Below are 19,729 nucleotides of genomic sequence, written 5' to 3'. Positions count from 1 at the left end.
GTCGCAGTGACAGAATAATAGTGCTTAGGCTGTTTTATTTCCCTCTTGCATCAGTCTAGAAGAAATTGGAGGCTTCATCATTAGAAATTCCTGTTTTATTCCTGAAGATGTTTGAGAAAAAAAAGATTGTAACCAAATCTCAAACTACTAATAGAGCGATTCATTAAGCTGCACATTTACTGATACAACAGTATATTATATAAATGACTAGCCACGTGCAAATAGAGGAGCCTAATCATAACCTCCTATGAGCTCTTTATACCAGCTAACTTCTCATTCATCACCAGTATCACCTTGTTTGATGACTTTAACCATCACTCTCCAGTACGGTGTCTGTAATTCCCACTATCTCTCTATAAAGCCTGTCTCTGAAGTCAGCTTTAAGCAGTAAATGCATCTTCTGTCCGCAGTGTGACTGATGCATGGACGGCTACATGGAATCAATCACAAGCACCGTAGGATGCAGTTGCCCTTGAGAGCAGATGCACCTGTCTGAACACATGCAAACACACTGAAGGATGAACTGTTAGGACCAATACCAGGATTCCTTTTAAAGATCAGCTCTTAAACTGTCTTCAGATTGAGAGAATAAGTCTGAGGTTTCTATTGATATGATGCAAATAGACAAGATAAATATTAAAAGGGGCTCATGTCTAGCTCTATATTTACACCCCGACCATGTGGTGGTGAGCGGATGTATTGGAATCATACCCGACCACTGACTGTCTCATGCAGTTTTAATCCAATGTGGATTAAATTTGACAATTTGATTGGGGTTGGGGTTAGAACTTGTTCTATTGATTCTTTTTTTCTCATTTCAAATCCATATAATGTCAAGGTCGAAGTCATTGGACCAAAGATTTAACTGAAAATTAATAGAAAACATTGATTTTGACCAAACTTGGTATTCAGCGTCGGAGAACTGAGATACATGTTTCCATTACAAATGAGAAAGGTCAGTCAAAAAACATTCAAAATATCTTAAATAAATCGAAAAAAATACCATAAGTGTGTCCGTCAAAACCCAGTGGACACGCTCTGGTGACAAGTATTGACCAGGAAGTCAAACTGTGATTGGTGCCAGTGGACCTTGCCTAACACATCTTTGCTCAAGGTGCCTTTGAGCGACAGTGATTCAATTTTCGAAGTCTTACTGCTGAATGAGCACGTTTCATTCACATCTGATGAAGGAGAAACGATAGAAATCTGATTACACATTGAATGAAATGGTGAAATAAGGGTTTGGTTATTTTTTAACACGATTTAGCGAGTACAAGTGTTTTCTCTCAAACCTGAGACCTGCTACTCGTGGTCTTTATCCTGAATGTCTGTTCAACAGGTCAGAACCCAGGTGTTGGTGCTTGTGGCTACAATTACAATGGTATTCAATGGTATTGTATAATGTTAACCAATCCTGTTCATTTCCTATAGAAACGTGTATCTCAGTCCCCTAAGGCTGTAAGTTCAGTCAAAGTCCGGTTCAATGAATTTTAATGCTAAAACTTTGATCTAATGACTTTGACCTTTGATAGATTTGAACAGTCAATAGATTGGGTCCTGACCCCCAATCAACTTGCCATGTTGAATGAAAATTGGATTAAAACTGCCCGAGGTTGTTCTGACAGACAGACAGATGTCACTGATTACAAAACCCTGCCTGCTACCACGTCACATCGGGGAAATAAAAAATAAATCACACATGAGCTTCTTGTGAGTCCCGACTTTACAAGAGATATGAAGAAAAGCAGAGTGGCATGTGAGGGAGATGGTTTGGAAGGACACACACACACACACACACACACACACACACACACACACACAAAAGGGAGTCCTTTGCTTATGTAATGGCAGAACTTGCATAATAAAGAGATTATAAAACAAACCGAGAGCGAAGGAGAGGGGAGGGTCGAAGAGGTGGAGTAAATGTTCAGGGAAAGAGATTCATTGGTTTGTAAGAGATTCCTCAGATTGAGAAAATTACCTCAATGTGTCTGTTTATGTCAGTTGAATCCTCCTCTGTGCTCTTGAAAATAAAACATCATATTTTTACTTTTGAGATGTGATATGTTGCAGATTACTAGCAAAATGCAATTAATGGTATATAAGCTATTTTAATTACCTAACTGCTGAATGTAGTTACTCCCAAACCCTGGTCCTGAAGACAGTGAGTATCTCCACCCGTCAAAAGACACAAACCCTCTTCTCATCAGCTCTGCATCCAGCTTCCATCTGCAGCAGCTGGTGCGTCTCCAAAGCCCTTCACCGTTAATTACCCAGCAGGAGAAGGGCGCTCGCCAGGTCTCCCAGTTTCCCCCGCTCGTCCTGGCGATTCAAACCAGCGACGGCCCCTCCCCCCCGTTCACATGTGCCCTGTTCTGACCTCACAGCTCCACCTTAAATAAGCTGCAAAAGGGAAGATGAGGGAGGAGAGCGAGACAATAGGAATGACTGCGTGAGGAGAGAGCGTCTCGTGAGGGCCATCGCTCGTGATGCTGACACACACTGCATGACATCACCGCTTCCACGTGCACCCGCACAGTGGAGTTAGACTGATCAACGTGCCCTCACCCTGACCTGGTTACACAATGGAGACGCACATGTTTGCAGGCGGCATGTCTGTAAACATTATCATAAATATTAAATAGAGAAATGAGCGACGTAAACACACCAAACACAGATGTTTTTGACGGATGCTTAAAATATAAAACTGAGGCTAAAATGCAAATTATATCCCTCATTCTCTGCCTAATACTATGTAGCACACACGCACATACACACACACACATACACACACATACACACACACACCATGTGGTTGGAGTGGAGCTCGTAATGCACGCCTCTAATTGATAGGGTTCATCTGTTTCTGGCACTGGGGGCAGATTGTTATCATAGCGCTCGAGGGTAGGTTGTTAGCGCAGCGACAAGCACACCACTACAGAACCCTTGACCTGTACACTGACTAGATTATACCTGAGAGAGAGGCAGAGGAGGGGGGAAGTGGACGGAGAGAAATGAAGGGAGGAGATGGAGGTGTGCATTGAATATGATGATGAATATAAAATGTGGAACACAAAAGGGGAGGGGAGTTAAAAACAAGGTGAAGAAGGAGAGAGTGGAGACGAGCTGCAATGAGTTGAAAACTATCACTGCTTATGGGGTTACTTCTGTAAAAACGTGTTTTGTTCATTGGTAAATACAAACAGTGCAGGCTTTTGTAAAATGATTTAAAAAAAAAAATCATGTCCGTCTGTGATGTGTGATCAAATATTAGAAAACTCCAAAAGAAGGACCTGCATTTGTGGCACAGGATGTAAGAGCTTAGTGGCTTATTGATGTGACATCGACTCAAAGGCAGATAGAGATGTGCTGCACTGATCTGCACTCGTTCTGACTTCAGAACTGTGGATACTTTTCTTCAATTAGGTAGAACTCCATAAAGCAACTATGCAAACGGGAAAACTTTTCCCATCTTGATTTATTGCCTTTCAAATGTGTGATTATAGAAACCATGATGTGCAGAATATACAGGATTCTAGCTTGTGGCCATTCCATTTCACAACTAGTTAGATTGAAGGATAAATTACCATCCATTTACAGCAGTGTGGTTTGAGTGTGGTTTCAAAATTTCACACGGACACAATGATTAACTGCTTAGATTTTGTCACTTACAAAACACATTGTTTGGCCTTTAATCAACAATTAATGCACCAATCATGACACATTTTAAGATAAATGTCAGAATTATACACTTCTGACATTTTTATTTTCAAAATGTCAAAGGTCGACTTCACATTGACATCTTAATGTCCTGCGGCTGCACATTTTCTCGTCATTATTCTGCAGCAGAGGGGTGGGGGGGTGGGAGCGGCTGGGCGAGGCGCACCACCGCGAGGCAGTGATTCTAATTCACTTAAATAGGATCCTCAAATGTGTCCTATGCAAATTTTTATACATTTAATTATATTAGTTCTTAAATGGGAAAGACTTAACTACAATGAAGCTAATCAGGAGTTTAGACATTCACAGGGGAATCCATGGCTTCTGTCTGACTCCCATCTTATCAGCAGGGAATCTGAGTGGTACTCACACACACACACATACACACACACACACACACACACACAGAGACACACAAAATACATGTTGTCTCCGTGCAGATCTCTGTATTTATATTTAACCTCTTCTGTTTCCCCTGGGGTTTTTTTATTTCCTCTCCTCATTTCCTCTCCATTGTTCTCCTCTCCTCTGCCACAGTTTCAGAACCCGTATGCCTACTCGCCTCCGTTCCGCTTCGGGACGGTTCCCAACGGTTCCACCGAGAGGAACATCAGGAAGAACTACCCTGCTATGCACCAGTACATGGTGAAATATCATCAAACTGGCGTAGTGGATGCACTTGTCAGTCTCAAAACAGGGTAAGGAAACACAGTGGGTGCATTTGGGTTTGTTCACCATCAAATATCATAAGTAAAGATCAGTATTTGTGTATACATTTGTGTGTTAAAATGGTTTTGCGCATTCCTGCATGTATGTGTGTGTGTGACAGCTCCTCTGAGACTGGGGATGAATGGGCTCCCACATTGGGAACAGCAGGAGCTATTTTTAGTACTGGTCTCTATAATGGGACTGGTGGTGGTGGTGGGGGGGATGTGTGTGTCAGAGAGGAAAGGAGAGAGTGTTATCGCAAAGCTATCCAAGGGCAGATTGAAAGAGTGGAGCAGTGAAAGCGTTGGATGGATGGAGAAGAGGAGGTGAAGATGGTAAGAAGAAAAGGAAGAAGTCACACCATCACACCGTGGGGAAAAGAGAGAAAGGGGATGGGGAAGGAGGGCCAAGGGCAAAGTGTCTGATTGGTGGAAGTGATGGAAGGGTGGAGGGCAGGAGGAAGGGACCAAGAGAGGGAATTAGAAGGAAGTGGTAATGAGATGGAAAACTGGGGGCAACGGAAGAGAGACGAGGAGGAAATTAAGGGTAAGAGTCGAAAAAGAAAAATGGAAAGCGAGAGAGGGAGGGAGAGGAAGGGGACAGGAGAGGAAGGGGGGAGGAGGAGTCATAAATGAGTGGAGAGATGGGAAGGGAAGAAAAGTGGTTAAGGTAAAGGACGAAAGGTTGGTGAGATGATGTGATTTGACGTCATTTGTGATTGGTTACTGGCTGTGGGGTGGGATCCAATCAGTGTCCTCAGCTGAAAAGAGTGAGAGAGAACAGGCTGCCCTGTCACACACACACACACACACACACACACACACACACACACACACACACACACACACACACAACAAATGTGAGGATATATTTCACAATCCATGATTCTTATGCTGTTCTGTCTTTCAGCTCATTGTCTCGTAAGTCATAAATAAACCGGTGAATGTAAAAACAGCATAATCCACTCCAGCACATACAGGACATGTACACACATAGAAATACACGCAGCTTGTGTGTAACCGCAGCTGCAGGTGTGTGTGTGTGTAATATGTTCATTGCTAACTCTGTTGTGTGGTATTAGCAGAAGAGCAACCGCGCAGCGTTCATCTGATTGAGGCTCGATGGCTGCGTTAGCTCTCGTCACAGGTAACGCTGACAGGTTTCACTCACACACTCCGCTACAGGCACCAGAACCAAAACCACGGGGGAGTAAGTGAACGTAAAGAAACATATAAATGACATTAAAGATATTCCGCACGTGTCTGTCTTTGATTAAATACATTAATGCTGTTTTTTTACATCACATTTGTCACTGAATGTAAAACGTATCTACATTTATGGGTTGAACGTGTCTGAACTGTCGTCTCTACATCACCACCAGTAACAGTGAGTGGGAATCTGGAGCCACGTTCATTTTCAGATCACTGTTCAGAGACTATCATCCTATCATCCTGTTGAACTGTTTAATTCTATGTAGCACACACACACTTACTCAAACAAACACACACACAAACACACACAAACACACACAAACATCCATTGGTTGAGACAGCTGCCTCTGCCAGCCGTTCAGATGGCCTGGGTTTACCATGCTCCTCAGACGTCTGATCCGGAGGTTCAGACGGCTCAGAATGATCCTGGTTGTGGCCATCAGGAAACTGGAGAAGCCCTCTCCCTCCAATGTCTGTTGCAGAATCTGTTTGTACGCTGTCTGTCTGTCTGTCTGTCTGTATGTGCTACTGGAGCTGTCATACTGGGGGGACTGCCTCCTCAAACTTGAAGGAGTGAAGTCGAATTTAAAACCGATTCCTTTATATCTGTTTCAAATGTATTGCCGCTGTCCCAACCAGTGCAGTGCTCAAACTGACTGTCTGTGTCCCTAAAACAAAAAGCTACTTCTTCTTTCATTTCCAGTGAGAGCCCATTCCAGATGAACCCTTCACTCCCATTACAAAGAGCCCAGAGTTCTCCTTTGCTCCTTTAACCTTTGCCTCGACTTCACCCAGCAACATTCTCCATTTGCTGCTCAAACACATGCAAATGCACTCACATCAGAATCCCTTACACCGTGAACCATATGGCACTCAAGGAATTAAAAATGTTTAACATGCAAATGTGGACACATTTAGCCGGGGATTTACGACTGTAGGGGTAACTTTGCAGAGCTGTAAAATCCTGCCTGGACCCATGAGTCCTCGGCGTCTGTGAGCCCTCGGCATGAACTCTTTATTTTCTGTAACATCAACGCGGCCTCTCGGGTGTTTATGATGCTCGGCTGTTGTGAGTCTGTTGTCAGCCTCGCATTACATTAACTGAAACTGAATACAGAATTATAATTGTGATCGTGCACGTTAAAAGCCCTCGTAATACTTTAAACCCCGCAAAAACATTATGATACAAACAAATTAAATTGAATTAGTCATTTGAGATAAAGATTCATTTAATTGTGTCTGAGGTGCAGTGGCTGTTTGTGCAGGAGTTAAAGTGACAGTCGGGTTTGTGCACCAGAGGATTTTCCTGTAGGGCTGTAAAATAAGATTCAGGGTCACACTAAATGGCCGTGGTGCTGTGTTAACGTTGACATTCAAAGGCAGAGAAGGAACGTGGCGAGGAAATCTGTGACTTTTGACTCACCCACATGAAGGTGTGACACGTCAGTGACGGCTGAGTCCCTCTCCAAGCCATTAGAGCTACAGTATGTCTGGCAAGCATCTACAAACATGCCGGCTCAAATCCACGCACACAGACACGCACCGGTGCACAATCACAAACACACACACGAGCGTGCCTGGTTCTCCACAAGTTTGGAAACGCAGTCTGCGTGTGGATGGAGCCAGTGCTGGGTTAAGCTAATTACACAGCTAAACTATCGGCTGTGAGCCTCCGTTAGAGGGCTGGATCTGACATTCAGTAAATGCCAGCCAGTCACTGCGCTATTAGCAGGGCGCTATGTATGTGTGTGTGTGTGTCTTTGTATTTGTGTGAGTGTGTTTGTGTATAAATGTGCAAGTTCTGAACGAGTGAGGGAGCAGCCCTTAATGACGGCATCACTTACATCGAAAATGTCAGTCTGAGTCTGGGATCTGTAAGGTTCGACTTCGCCAGCTTCTTGTGTTTGTATGTGAGTGTGTGTCTGTTTGTGTGTGTTTGTGTGTGTGTGTGTGTGTGCTTGTGTGTGTGTGTGTGTGGACGGAGGCAGAGAGAAAGTGACAGTGTAAATGTTTGTGTCTGTCTAAAGTTTGTTTAGGTCGTCATTTGCCTCCAAGGTCCTGTGGTCGGTGAGGCGTGCCGTGTGGAGCCGCAGCCCCCCCCCCCTCTCTGTCCTCTGTGTGTTTGGTTACACTCGGGCTGCCGTTCTATCAGAGATGATTTAACACGATTTAGAATTGATCCACAAACAAGCAACATTCTGAACAAACTGAACCCCCTTTTCTTCTGTGTGTCTCTGCATGTTCATTCCTCAGTCGCCTTCTTTAAAGAAAACCACTCGAAACCCCTCTTGCTTTTTCTTCATCCCCTCACTCCGCTTGTTCTGCTCTTCTTTCCTCTTCCTCCTTTGCAGTAAACTGGATGCCTTCATCTACGATGCTGCAGTGTTGAACTACATGGCGGGCAGAGATGAAGGGTGTAAGCTGGTGACCATTGGCAGCGGGTAACTAAGCTCTAATTCCTTAGAAATGCTCTTTCAGTGTGGATTGTCTGCACGCCATCATGTGATCCAGAGGTTGTTAGATCCGAAACCACTATGTAAGTTGTGTAAAGGGTTTTTCTATGTTCATTTTTGATGGTTCCACTGCAAGGATGCATGTAAATTCAAGACAGTTGAAGTTTAGAATAGATTATTTATTGGAAAGATTCTTTCCACGTAAACATAGTCAAATTTCAGACAGTTAACATTTCTGGAAATTCACTTATTCGCTTTACTGGTCCTGAACAGAAACAATCACTCAACAGGTTGTTCTCACCATAGACTGAATATAAAGATGGAGCCACCAGGGGGCTATTGAGACACTTTGGCTTCACTTTTTGGGAGAGTCATCATGTGTCCTTTAACTTTATATACAAAGTCTATGATTGTCACACTTAGCTGTTTCCAGCCTTGATGCTAAAGGTACTCTGACCTCAGGTGACGAGAGATCTCAACGCACTGCAAATCAAGAGAACACATGCAAATAGTAAAAAAAAACGACTTCATCAATTTGACGACACAAGCGGGCGACAAAAAAATGTTTCCAAGGGACCCGGAAAAGTGATGAACCTTCCTGCTCCGCCCCCTGTGATGAGGAGCAGGATTCGATAGCTTCACTGAAGCATTGAGCTGCAGGTTCATCCCTCTTTCTGGTCCCCTGGACACATTTCTGGCGTTGTTTCCGCTATTTGCAGCGCTTCTCTATATTTGCATGTGTTGTGACTTTTTGCAGCGCAGGGTGTCGTCAAATTGATGAAGGTGTTTTCCAAGTTGGCTCCCGTCTTCATTTGCCGTGCGTTGAGCTCTCTCGGCCACCGCACTCACCAGCTGCTCATATTTCCTCCTGAACATGAGAGTGGTTTTGATCTTCTTAGCACAAAGGCAAGTTGTCCGTCTGTCTTCAATGTTTGTTTGTGTTGTTTGGTTTCCAGCTGAGAACAACAGCTGACCTTTGATTTATTTCCCCGCATTCTCATTCCAGAAGAAATCAAAATAGAAAATGTTAATCTGGTTAAAATTGAGATTATATTTAGTTATAGAGTAGACAGCAGCCTTTACTCTGCAGTGGCACAGTCGCTGAAATCTCCTGTGGTGATTTTGACTGAGCATCTTTGACCCACAGTTCCAGGTCATGACATTTACGTGCATCATTATGCATGAGGTATCTCCTCTAAGATATCTTCCCACGCAGTGACACCGTGCACCGAAATAAAGGTTAAAATACCTGTTGCGTGTGTGTGTGTGTGTGTGTGTACGTGCTTGTGGCCAGGTACATCTTTGCTACTACCGGCTACGGCATTGCTCTACAGAAAGGCTCCTACTGGAAACGACAGGTGGACCTGGCTATCCTGGCTATTATCGGAGATGGTGAGAAACACACACACACACACACACACACACACACACACACACACACACACACACACACACACATACACCGTGTTCTTGTATACAAAATCAAAGTGCAAATCTTGAAGGAAAAAGGTAACAAAATGTTTTACCACCATTATAATGCAGGGACGGTACCTGCACACTCTCTCTCTCTCTCTCTCTCTCTCTCTCTCTCTCTCTCTCTCTCTCTCTCTCTCTCTCTCTCTCTCTCTCTCTCTCTCTCTCTCTCACACACACACACACACACACACACACACACACTCACATATCTCCTGCCTTGTCTGCTGACAGCACAAAGGAAAAGCAGTGAAGTATAAATAGTGCTTTGATGTTATTCTGGACACAAAAGGCTGCTCTAAACAGAGGGCAAAGTGTGTAAGTTATTCTAATGTATTCCTCTCTGCAGTACCAGATATGTGTGTGAGTGTTTGGGAGTGTGTGACTGTTTGGTAGTGTGTGTGTGTGTGTGTGTGTTCCCATTGCTCTATCTGACTCACCACATTCCTTTATTACAGTAGCTCCAAGTTCTTACATAAACTATTTCCCACTGCAAAACGCGGAGAAAGTGAGACAGCTCAAGTGACAGATTCATTTGCATTTTACATCAAAAGCATTTTGCTGATTCGAGTGTTTGCAGCCACTCACATTAAGTGCACTGAAGTTGATTAAATGAGCATTGGTGTCACAAGAATCCTCCCTAACCGAATCTTATCGGAGCTGCAGAGCACGCAGGCTGCACTCCATCATATTTCACGACTGGCCAACTTTTGACAAAAATCCGACTCGGTGTTTATGTTTTGCTTTGTGTTCTTCTCCCGATCATTAATCTCATCCAGTCACTTTATACTTGTAGCTTTTAGAGCAGAGTTGATCAATGTAAATGTGAACAGTGGAATTTTAAAATATTGTAACAAGACAAAATAAACACGACTACGACTACTCTAATAAGCACAGGCACTGAACTCCCAGAGGAGGTGCATGTGTGGACGCAAATGTCCGAATGAGACACTCAGCAGTTTCTCTGGTCTTTCCCCACCTGGCCTCCTGGTATAATGTCAGTAGAAATCTAGAAGAAGTAGAGAAAACTGCAGGATTCACCATGAGCCGAAGACACAAGTCAGACAGAGATGAAATAAACAAAAAGAAAACAAATCTTTACGTGTGAAAAAGCAGTACCACACGTAGAAGACACCGGCGACAATGTCAAGTGAGTTTGTGGTGATAAGACCCAACGCCAAGTGTCACTTCCTGCCTCCGCCTGTTGCAGCCGGCTGCTCCACCTCTCGCCTGAAAACCGCAGAGGATTTGTTTCTGTTGTGAACGCGTCTGTGCAGAAAACCTCCTGCTGTGCTGTGCATGTGTGAAACTGAGAGTAAACTCCAAATCCAATTCGAAGGATTTTACCTGCAGGTCATGTCTGAAAACAGCTCTGGTAATATTTAATTCAGTCCCTGCAGTGTCTTCAGTTTACTTAAATCATACGCCTCACTTATCTATGTACTGACAAAATATTCATCATAATAATAACACTTAATATTTATGTATTTATAAGGATTAAAATCATGAAGGACGAGGAGAGGGCGAGTGAAAAAAGAGGGAGAGCAAGGGAAAAAGAGATAAATGAACTGTTAAGAGAGTGTGAGAGAGAGATGAGGAGAGAGGGAGGGGACAGATTGAGTGGGAAAGTGCTGAAAGAGATATAAAAGCACAGGGACGGTGTGAGCGTGTGATGGCCGGAGTGAGGTCAACGAGAGGACGGGGCAGGGAGCGAGAGAAGAGTGCGTCAGGTGGAGGGTGGGTGAGGGAGAGGGGGATGAGGAGTAAGAGGAGGGCAGGTCCTTGATGGATGACAGTGACTGGGAGTCCTCGCAGATGCTACTTGATCAGATAGACAAAATGTGGGTGGAGAGCATATGGCTTCGCACAGACAGGGAGGAGACGGGGAGAAGATGCATTCGGGGACGAGTGGAGGAAGGTGAAGAACACGGAGATGGACGGACAGAGACAAACAGCTGGAGGTCACATTTCCTCCATGAGGGTTGGAAAAATAAACTAAGAGAATAGTTTATGTTATATTGCGTCATCCTACCGTTACCGTTTTGGCAATCGCACAGACAATGTACTTTCTGCTCCACTTGTAAATCCTAGTTTGTGACAGCACCATCTTGATCCAACGCTTTCATATTGGAGCAGTGGCCCGAGTCCAAATTCATACATTTTGACGGAGTGGCAGGTTTGTGTATATCATCCAGTCTGGGTCGGGAAGTTCAAAGTACAGAAAAACATTTTAAAGAAGGGTCCAGGACGGGATGGATTTGGTGTTTGCGGCTCATAATGAAGTAATGGAGAAGACAGAGTTTAAAAAAGTTTAGTTGCTGCACTCACACATTTGAACATCTGTCAGTCCATCCGTCCGTCCGTCCGTCCATTATCTACACCACTTGAGAGCTTGAGCTAATCCCAGCTACATTTTAAAATATGTGTTTTTCTTCTCTTACTTCCAAAGCCTCCGAAAAGTATGGATTACCCTCAGAAACTTGTGTTCCTGTGTTCCAGCTGACTGGTCACCAGACTACTGCCTGAGCTGCCCGGCCACTGAAAAGAGAACAGAATTTAAATTTCAGCTAAACTTCCTCCCCACAGACTCAGGGAAAGAGTGCAGACTGTGGCAGCTCCCAACATCTTTCCCCTTGAATGCACTCTACTTTAAAAAAGGAAAAGACAGAAGAAAAACAGACACAAAGTGACCTATTGATTACTAAAAATCTCATTTATCTCAATTCTCTTCTGTAGCCAGTTCCAAGCTTGGCATCTCTGAACAAAGACGTATCTATCAACGTCTTTTCTATTGGGTAAATCCGACCCGAGACAAATTCCCCTCCATCGTCCTAAAGGGTTAATGATGTCTTAGTGCGTCTGCAGCCCCCGAGACATCCAGCTGAACACCACCATGATATTTGTCCTTCCCCACTAGCAGCCTTAGTTATCCAGCCCTGAATGACACAGATTGGATTAGCCACGCGCCAAATGTCACAGAGGAAGCCGGAGAGGGGGGGTGGGGTGGGTGGGTGTTTGGGTTGGGGGACAGAAGGAAGGGAAGGGGACACAGAGTGAGGAATGAGAAAAGATAAGGTCTTTGTTGCTTCCTACTTTCCTTTTCATTAACAATAAAGAAACAATCTCTTGGCTCCATCAGGCAGCTTGGGGGGGGGGGGGGGGGGCTGGAAGCCCGTTCGCTTGGTGATGCTCAAAGAAATGTATTTTAAACCAAAGCCCACAAAAAACCACTTAGTCTAAAGGGATGTATTAACATTCAACCTATGGAAGCTGAAATACAGTTTTTTCATCTTATTATATAGATATCTTATGTGACTAATAACTGAAAAATACATTAGTACAGCATCTCATACTTCACATATGCCTTCAATGTATAACTAACTCTATATGTTTAAAAATATTAGACACCATCAGTTTATTTAAAACCAGAATTAAGCTGCTTTCAGTCATGCACTGAACTCCAGGGACTCTCTGCACTTTCTCCAGAAGAGAGAGCTACCAGATTATCTTCAGACTTTCTCCCACCTCCTGCTGTGTTGTTCCTGTGGGAGAGGAAAACAAGTTACTGACAAAAAAGTCCGGAGAACTGGGTCCGGACATTATTCGCAGGTTCCTGATATGATGCCGTATCAGGGAATAAACTTGGATATTATCCTCAAGCCTAAAATGCATTGATTTCAAACTCCAAAGGGTCTTTCAGGAAAGCATTTGAGTCTCTCTCTGTCTCTGTTCTTTTGCCTTTCAGGGGAGATGGAGGAACTAGAAGCCCAGTGGCTGACGGGTATTTGCCACAACGAGAAGAACGAGGTGATGTCCAGTCAGCTAGATGTGGACAACATGGCTGGGGTCTTCTATATGCTGGCCACGGCCATGGGGCTGTCGCTCATCACCTTTGTCTCTGAGCATCTCTTCTACTGGAGGCTCAGATATTGCTTCACCGGGGTCTGCTCGGGCACGCCTGGGCTTCTTTTCTCCATCAGTCGGGTAAGTACTGGTTTCGGAGCAGGAGGCGATGGCAGATCTGTTCTACGAGCCGTGTGCAAGCTGCTCTGTGGTTTGGGAGAACAAACACCTGCTTTGCTTTACATAGAAATCAATCTTTAATGAAAACAAGACGTTCTTTGGAACAATCTTGAAAGTGGCCCAACAGAAGCAGGCCAGTAAATGGCTGAGTTAACTTCTGGACGGTCTGTTGAAGACTGTAAAGCAGTGCAACTATAGCTGGCAGTAATTCTGCATTATTGGGGTCAGACGGGCCTATTTTAGTTCTGTTTTCTATGCACAGAACAAGAGAAGCGGAACAAGGGAGCACATGACGAAGCAGGCGGAGAAAGAGAGCGACTGCTAAAGTTAACTGAGGGAAACAAAGGGGAGGAGGCTGCACGGAGGAGAATGAGAGCGAGGGATGGGGATGGAAGCAGGGGGGGGGGGATCACGAGGCAGCCCTGAATGTAGACAAAAATAGATCCTAATTGCGGCATTTTTTTTTTGGGGTGAAATCACCCCACGCTAAATCAATCTATTCTCTCTCAGTCTACTGAAAGGTCAGCGTTCTCCCTTGTTGTGTGAGAACCAAAGACATGGACATGCATCTCTAAATGCACTGCAGAGTCTCTGCTCTGCTTTTGGGGGCAAAGTGTGACGGTTTGTTAAAAGTTAAAAGAGCAGGTGTTGACGAGGGGGAAACTGAGGGCGACACACATCCTTAACGGCCTGTGTACCGAGCCCCTTGAGTCCCGACAGGTGATTAAGTTTTATCTTGCGCACAAGGTGATTTAATACAAATTCAGAAGACGATTCCAGAGGCACAGAGCTACAGTGATGGAGAGGACTCAGCTAATCAAGTTGAATTTTCACCCTGGACTGTCACATAATGAAATTCTTGCTGCTCTTTGCTGGAGACAGAGAATTGTCATTAGCAGGAATCATTTGCTGCACATACACTTGACTTGTTTCCACGTGGTAACAGTGACCTTGTGGGTGCAGTCATCTGTTTGGACTCCATAGGGCTCCGTTCCAAACGTGAAAACGTGAGCAGAACCAAAAAGCGAATTTAAATTTGTTAACATGATTAATGCTTTTTACTCGCGAGCAGGAAAATGAGCTGCAGTGAGAAAAATAATTTGCTGTTATGTTGCTGACAAACCACAGAACGAGCGTTCAGACATGAGATTGGCAGCTCCTGTTTAGATTTTAGCTCAGAGAAAAAGCCCATAATTTATTTAATTTCCCTCACTATCAAAGTGATGGTAATTTCTGCTGTTTGCTGTTATTCTTTCACAAAGGATTTGTGAGTGCTGCAGGATAGGTAAGCCTGCAGCATCAAATCATGAGAGGCTTTGTTACCAGACCCAGTTTATATTTTTTTGTGATTTATGTTACTAAGTTTGGATTCGTTTTAGTTGGCATAATCTCAAAATAGAGTTTTTCAGATGATACAGTTGTGAAATTGATGGAGCCGCTGAACAACTTGCATTGCGTTGCATCACATTTTGGCTGCGTGTCCCCTTTACAAAATACAGCACACTGGTTATTTTTGGTTATGATAGACAGAGGGTTGTGCTGGCAGTGGTGCTTAATACTGTTTCATGACCATTTTTCTTTGGCAATAGTCTGTGTGTGTTTTGTTGTCTTGGCGTCTACATGATTAATATTTAATACTTTCCACTTAAGCACTCTTGGAATTGTTCTGTAGTTCTTACTACGCTTGGGTCTTAATTCAATCATACGTGGTTGTTAAGAAGAAATGATTTGCACAAAGTCGAAAGTCTGACAAGTAGCCTATGTTTCAATGAACATAGAAAGACAGCTTTTGTTAATACTCTTTCAAGTTTGTGTTAATGAGTCACTATCAATTTAACACTTCATATTTATATAATACATTTCAATAAAACATATAAAGTATGAATATGTTTGTCCAGAATATATAAGTAATATTTTTTCTATTTATCTCTCTCCATTTCTCTGTCAATTCCTCATTATGTTCCATTGTCCTTCTTGCATTCAATAAATCGCTTTCCCCTCTTCCTCCCATTTTATCCCACAACCCCTCCTCATATTTTATTTGGCTTCCCCTCTTCCCCCCCGCCATTCCACTTGTTCATCCATATGTCACCATGCAGGGTATCTGGAGTTGTATCCATGGAGTCCATATTGACATGAAGAAGAAGACGGATATGGACTTTAGCCCTCAGGACAAAATGCTTAAACTCATAAAGTCAGCCAAACAGATGACCAACATGTCTAACCTTGCGGGCTCTCGCTTGAACTCGCCCAAACGTGAGTTCATGCACTCCGCTGGCCCAATGATCATGGACATGATGGCAGAGAAGGGCAACTTCATCTACGCTGACAACCGAAGCTATGCTCCCAAAGATATGATCTATGGGGACACTGGTGACCTGCAGGCTTATCTTGCCAACCGCCACAAAGACCACCTTAACAACTACATCTTCCAGGGAGGCCAGCATCCTCTGACCCTCAACGATGCCAATCCCAACTCAGTAGAGGTGGCAGTGAGTGCTGATTCAGTCCAGACTAATGCCAAGCCGCCACGGACCCTATGGAAGAAGTCGGTGGACACGCTACGTTCGGCACCACCTGGCCCCCCTCCAATGCCTGACATGCTGATGCCAGATCCACGCATGTCGATGAAGACGCAGCGCTACCTCCCTGAGGAGACAGCCCACTCCGACATCTCCGACTGCTCCAGTCGGGCAGCCTCCTACAAGGACCCAGAAAACAACAAGCACCTGAAACCCAAGGACAACTTAAAAAAAAGAGCTGTGGCATCAAAATACCCAAGGGATTGCAGTGAGTTGGAGCTGTCCTACTTAAAGACTAAGCAGGTCCCCGGCAGTACCAACCACACTGGGAGAGGAGGAGGAGGAGGAGAGAAAATCTACACTATCGACTCCGACCGAGAGATGAGCATGCACTCAGAACCCGTTCTCTATCGCGAGAGTCGTGGCCTTGCTGCAGATGATTTGGAATACCCTGAGATCTACTCCGACCACAGTGACTACAGGAAGTGTGAGCAGCCCATCATTCATCTGAACTCCTCACCTTTGCATCATACAGACTCTGATCTTCTACCAGACCCAGCTTACTCCAAACACTACAACCTGAAAGAGAAAAACCTGTCTCAACATGAATCCATGGATCGGTACAAACAGACACACTGCCGTTCCTGCTTGTCCAAAGTGACCGCTAGCTACCCGCCAGCAGGGTCATACCCTCCTACTGGACCTGCTGTAGCTTCTGCCTCACGCTCACCCTATAATCGGTGTGAAGCATGCCTCCACATGGCCAACCTGTATGACATTAGTGAAGACCAGCTCCTCACAGACCCCTTGGTCAGCCCCACCTTGCACCACCAACAGCAGCAGGAGCCAGACGAAATGTTTGGTCTGTATTGGCCACAGACAGATGGGCCACATGTCCAAAAGAGGAATCGCTTGAGGCTGAGTCGTCAGCACTCCTTTGACAACATCATGCTAGAAAAACCCAAGGATGTAGACCTGAGCCGACCGGCGCGCAGTGTCAGCCTCAAAGAGAAGGATCGCTTCCTAGACTCCGCATCTGACTCGCACTATGCGAACCTCTTTGGAATGCGTCCCTATTCTGGCAGACTGTTTGGCACTGGGTCCAAATCAATGTTTAACCACAACCTGGAGGAGAGCAAGAGGAGCAAATCCCTGTACCCGTCCCATGGCTCGGATAACCCATTCCTCAGCCACTCGCTGAGGGATGACACCAGCAGCAGACTGGCCCATGGGCGTAGTTCCTCTGATATTTACAAACAGCTGGCAGTAGCTTCACCTGCAGCGGTCCTTGGAGCACCCCCCATCAAAACACGTAACGATGCGAACAATCTCCGCTCTTCCGTTAAATCCACCTCTTCATACTGCTCACGGGACGGGCGGATAACTAACGACATGTACAATAAAGAGCATGTGATGCCTTACTCAGCCACTAAGACTAGTGCATACCCGGCCCCGCGTGGCGTCCTAAACTCAGCCCAGTTCAGCAATAGACGGGTGTATAAAAAAATCCCCAGTCTGGAGTCAGATGTTTAGTTGATAGAAGAAATAATGTGTTCTCTCCTCCTTACTCCTCTCTGGGTTTGTATTATAATTTATCAACTATGTTATCCACTAAGGGATGCCATAGTCACACTGCATTTTTCTTCTTCTCTTTGACATTGTAACCCAAACGAACTTGTGCCCACTTTGGTATGACAGTGCTACTACTACTCTCTTTGCAGATGATATCACCATTTCTATCCACTCTCTGCCATGTACCAATGAGTTGGACTCATGGCCGACACTATGCCATAAGTTATCTGGGAGTAAATGGAAGGGGAATAAACTACCCATTCACTTTGCAAGGGGGAAGAAATGGCATAGTCCCATTTGTGGGACCAAGAAGGCCTAAGGAACAATAAGGGAAGGAACCCTGCGAGAGCTGTTGGGGAAGAGGCAGTTGATCTGGGTGTGAAATTAGTGAGGAAGTAGAGAGGAGGACGGGGAAAATTATATGAGAAGAAAATTAGAGGGAGAGAGAAAGAGAGAGAAAAACTCTCCTTCAATTGCTCCTAATTCTCCCCTTTTTCCTTTCCACCTCCACCCTCAAGCTTAGGGCTCAGTAGGTGAGGAGAAGAGGCCTGACAGGGAGACCAGATGGGCACGTTTGGTGTCGCTGCCAGACATGTAGATGTCCCAGGAGGGCAGGGACGTCACAGTGAGCTAGTCCAACGGTCTGCTGCTTGTTAGGCTGACAAATATGGCCACTGAGACACCTGGCAGTGCGAGAGGAGAGAGAGGAGAAAGCAGATGAGACGCTAAATGGCAGCGAGTGGAGCATCCAGTCATTTTTGGCGGTATCGTGTGCTTGCTCAGAATTTGTTAGGCCCAGGTTTTGCCCACGGTAGTAATGGAGAACTGAGAGTAATGCAGGTGCTATCATAGAATAATGTTTACAGGCTGATGGATGAAAAAGACGAAACGAAGAGAGACAAGCAGGGACACCTGAGGCAATTAATGGGCATTTCATTTGTGGCACTGCACATAGAAAAATAATTGCAACGTATTGCTTTTTTATTATATTAAACTATAAGATTTATTGGGGATTCTGGCATCCGGATCCCCTTATGTAAGATTTTAGTGTTTGCTTATTTGGTAGCACAATAGCCATTAGTTTTAAATCCTCTCTTCCACCTTTGCTTTTAAAAAAAGCATAGCTTTTTGAAAAATACCATCAAGTGTAGTAGATTATTTTGCATGGGTTGATTTTATTTGTGTCGGAGGTGAGAAAATACACACACGTACACTCTCACCGATTTTACATGTTTTTGAAAAGGTCTTGCTTGATAGGGTGGATGGATACTTGTACAATCGAAACCTTGATCCTTGACCTTTGTGCTTAGTGAAACAGTGTCATGCTGTGTCTCCTGCTTCCAAAAGAGCGAGAGAATGGTGGAAGGAAAGAGAGCAAAGAAGGATATAACAAGGGAGAAAAGGATAAAATGACAACTGGGTCCAGCACCACCTCAAGTTGGGGAGGGGATGGGCACTAAGGTGTTTTTGTCTTTTGACCTCCCTGCCACTGAGAAACAGGGTATTGACTGTAAAAAAAACAACACACTGACATTTCCTTCCTACTTTTCTCCTTCCTCCTTACTTTTCTCGATCAACATGACACAGTGTTAGTGTTGGATTATTGTAGAACCACTTCACTTCATTTCTTTGGGTTTTGGCTCTGGTTTGTCGGTTGGTACGACAGAAGCAGTGCTATACAGTATCTAACGACTACAGACTAAACGGGGGGGGGGGGGGGGGTATGATGATGTTGATCCACATCCGACCGGGCTCTTGAGGATCTAAAGACCAGTTGAGGTGGATCCCTTGTTTACCTTTATAGTGTCGTTTGGGTGGGATGTGGGTTGGGGTGGGTGGGAAAAGATGGAGAAGGATGGAGCTATGGTTTCTCCACTGTTATGTACTCATCAATTATGTATCCATCATAGTGTGGAGTAAGTTGTGTGTGTGCATGGCAGAACTTGGGTAAGCTTGAAGAAAACCATTTGGTTCCTAATCTGATTGTTTATGCATTTGTTTGTTCGATTGTTTGTTTCATTCTTTTTGATAACACTTGGCAGAAAAG

At 44.5% G+C, this 19,729-nt stretch overlaps 1 protein-coding gene across 1 annotated transcript in view; it reads left to right on the top strand.

Annotated features, from left to right (window-relative positions):
• The window catches only part of grin2aa (glutamate receptor, ionotropic, N-methyl D-aspartate 2A, a), a 119,285-nt gene extending 101,642 nt beyond the window's left edge, over positions 1–17,643 (top strand). Inside the window, exons 10-14 of the mRNA XM_061090178.1 lie at positions 4,258–4,418; positions 7,991–8,080; positions 9,387–9,484; positions 13,311–13,549; positions 15,688–17,643. Coding sequence (XP_060946161.1) covers positions 4,258–4,418; positions 7,991–8,080; positions 9,387–9,484; positions 13,311–13,549; positions 15,688–17,643 — 2,544 coding nt within the window. The remainder of the gene's footprint in view (positions 1–4,257; positions 4,419–7,990; positions 8,081–9,386; positions 9,485–13,310; positions 13,550–15,687) is intronic.
• Positions 17,644–19,729: the final 2,086 nt, after the last annotated feature.

Source organism: Limanda limanda, chromosome 17, assembly GCF_963576545.1.
Source record: "Limanda limanda chromosome 17, fLimLim1.1, whole genome shotgun sequence".
In the NCBI taxonomy this organism is placed as follows: Eukaryota; Metazoa; Chordata; class Actinopteri; order Pleuronectiformes; family Pleuronectidae; genus Limanda; species Limanda limanda.
Note: the sequence above shows the minus strand (reverse complement) of the source record. Positions and strands in the feature narration are given on the sequence as shown.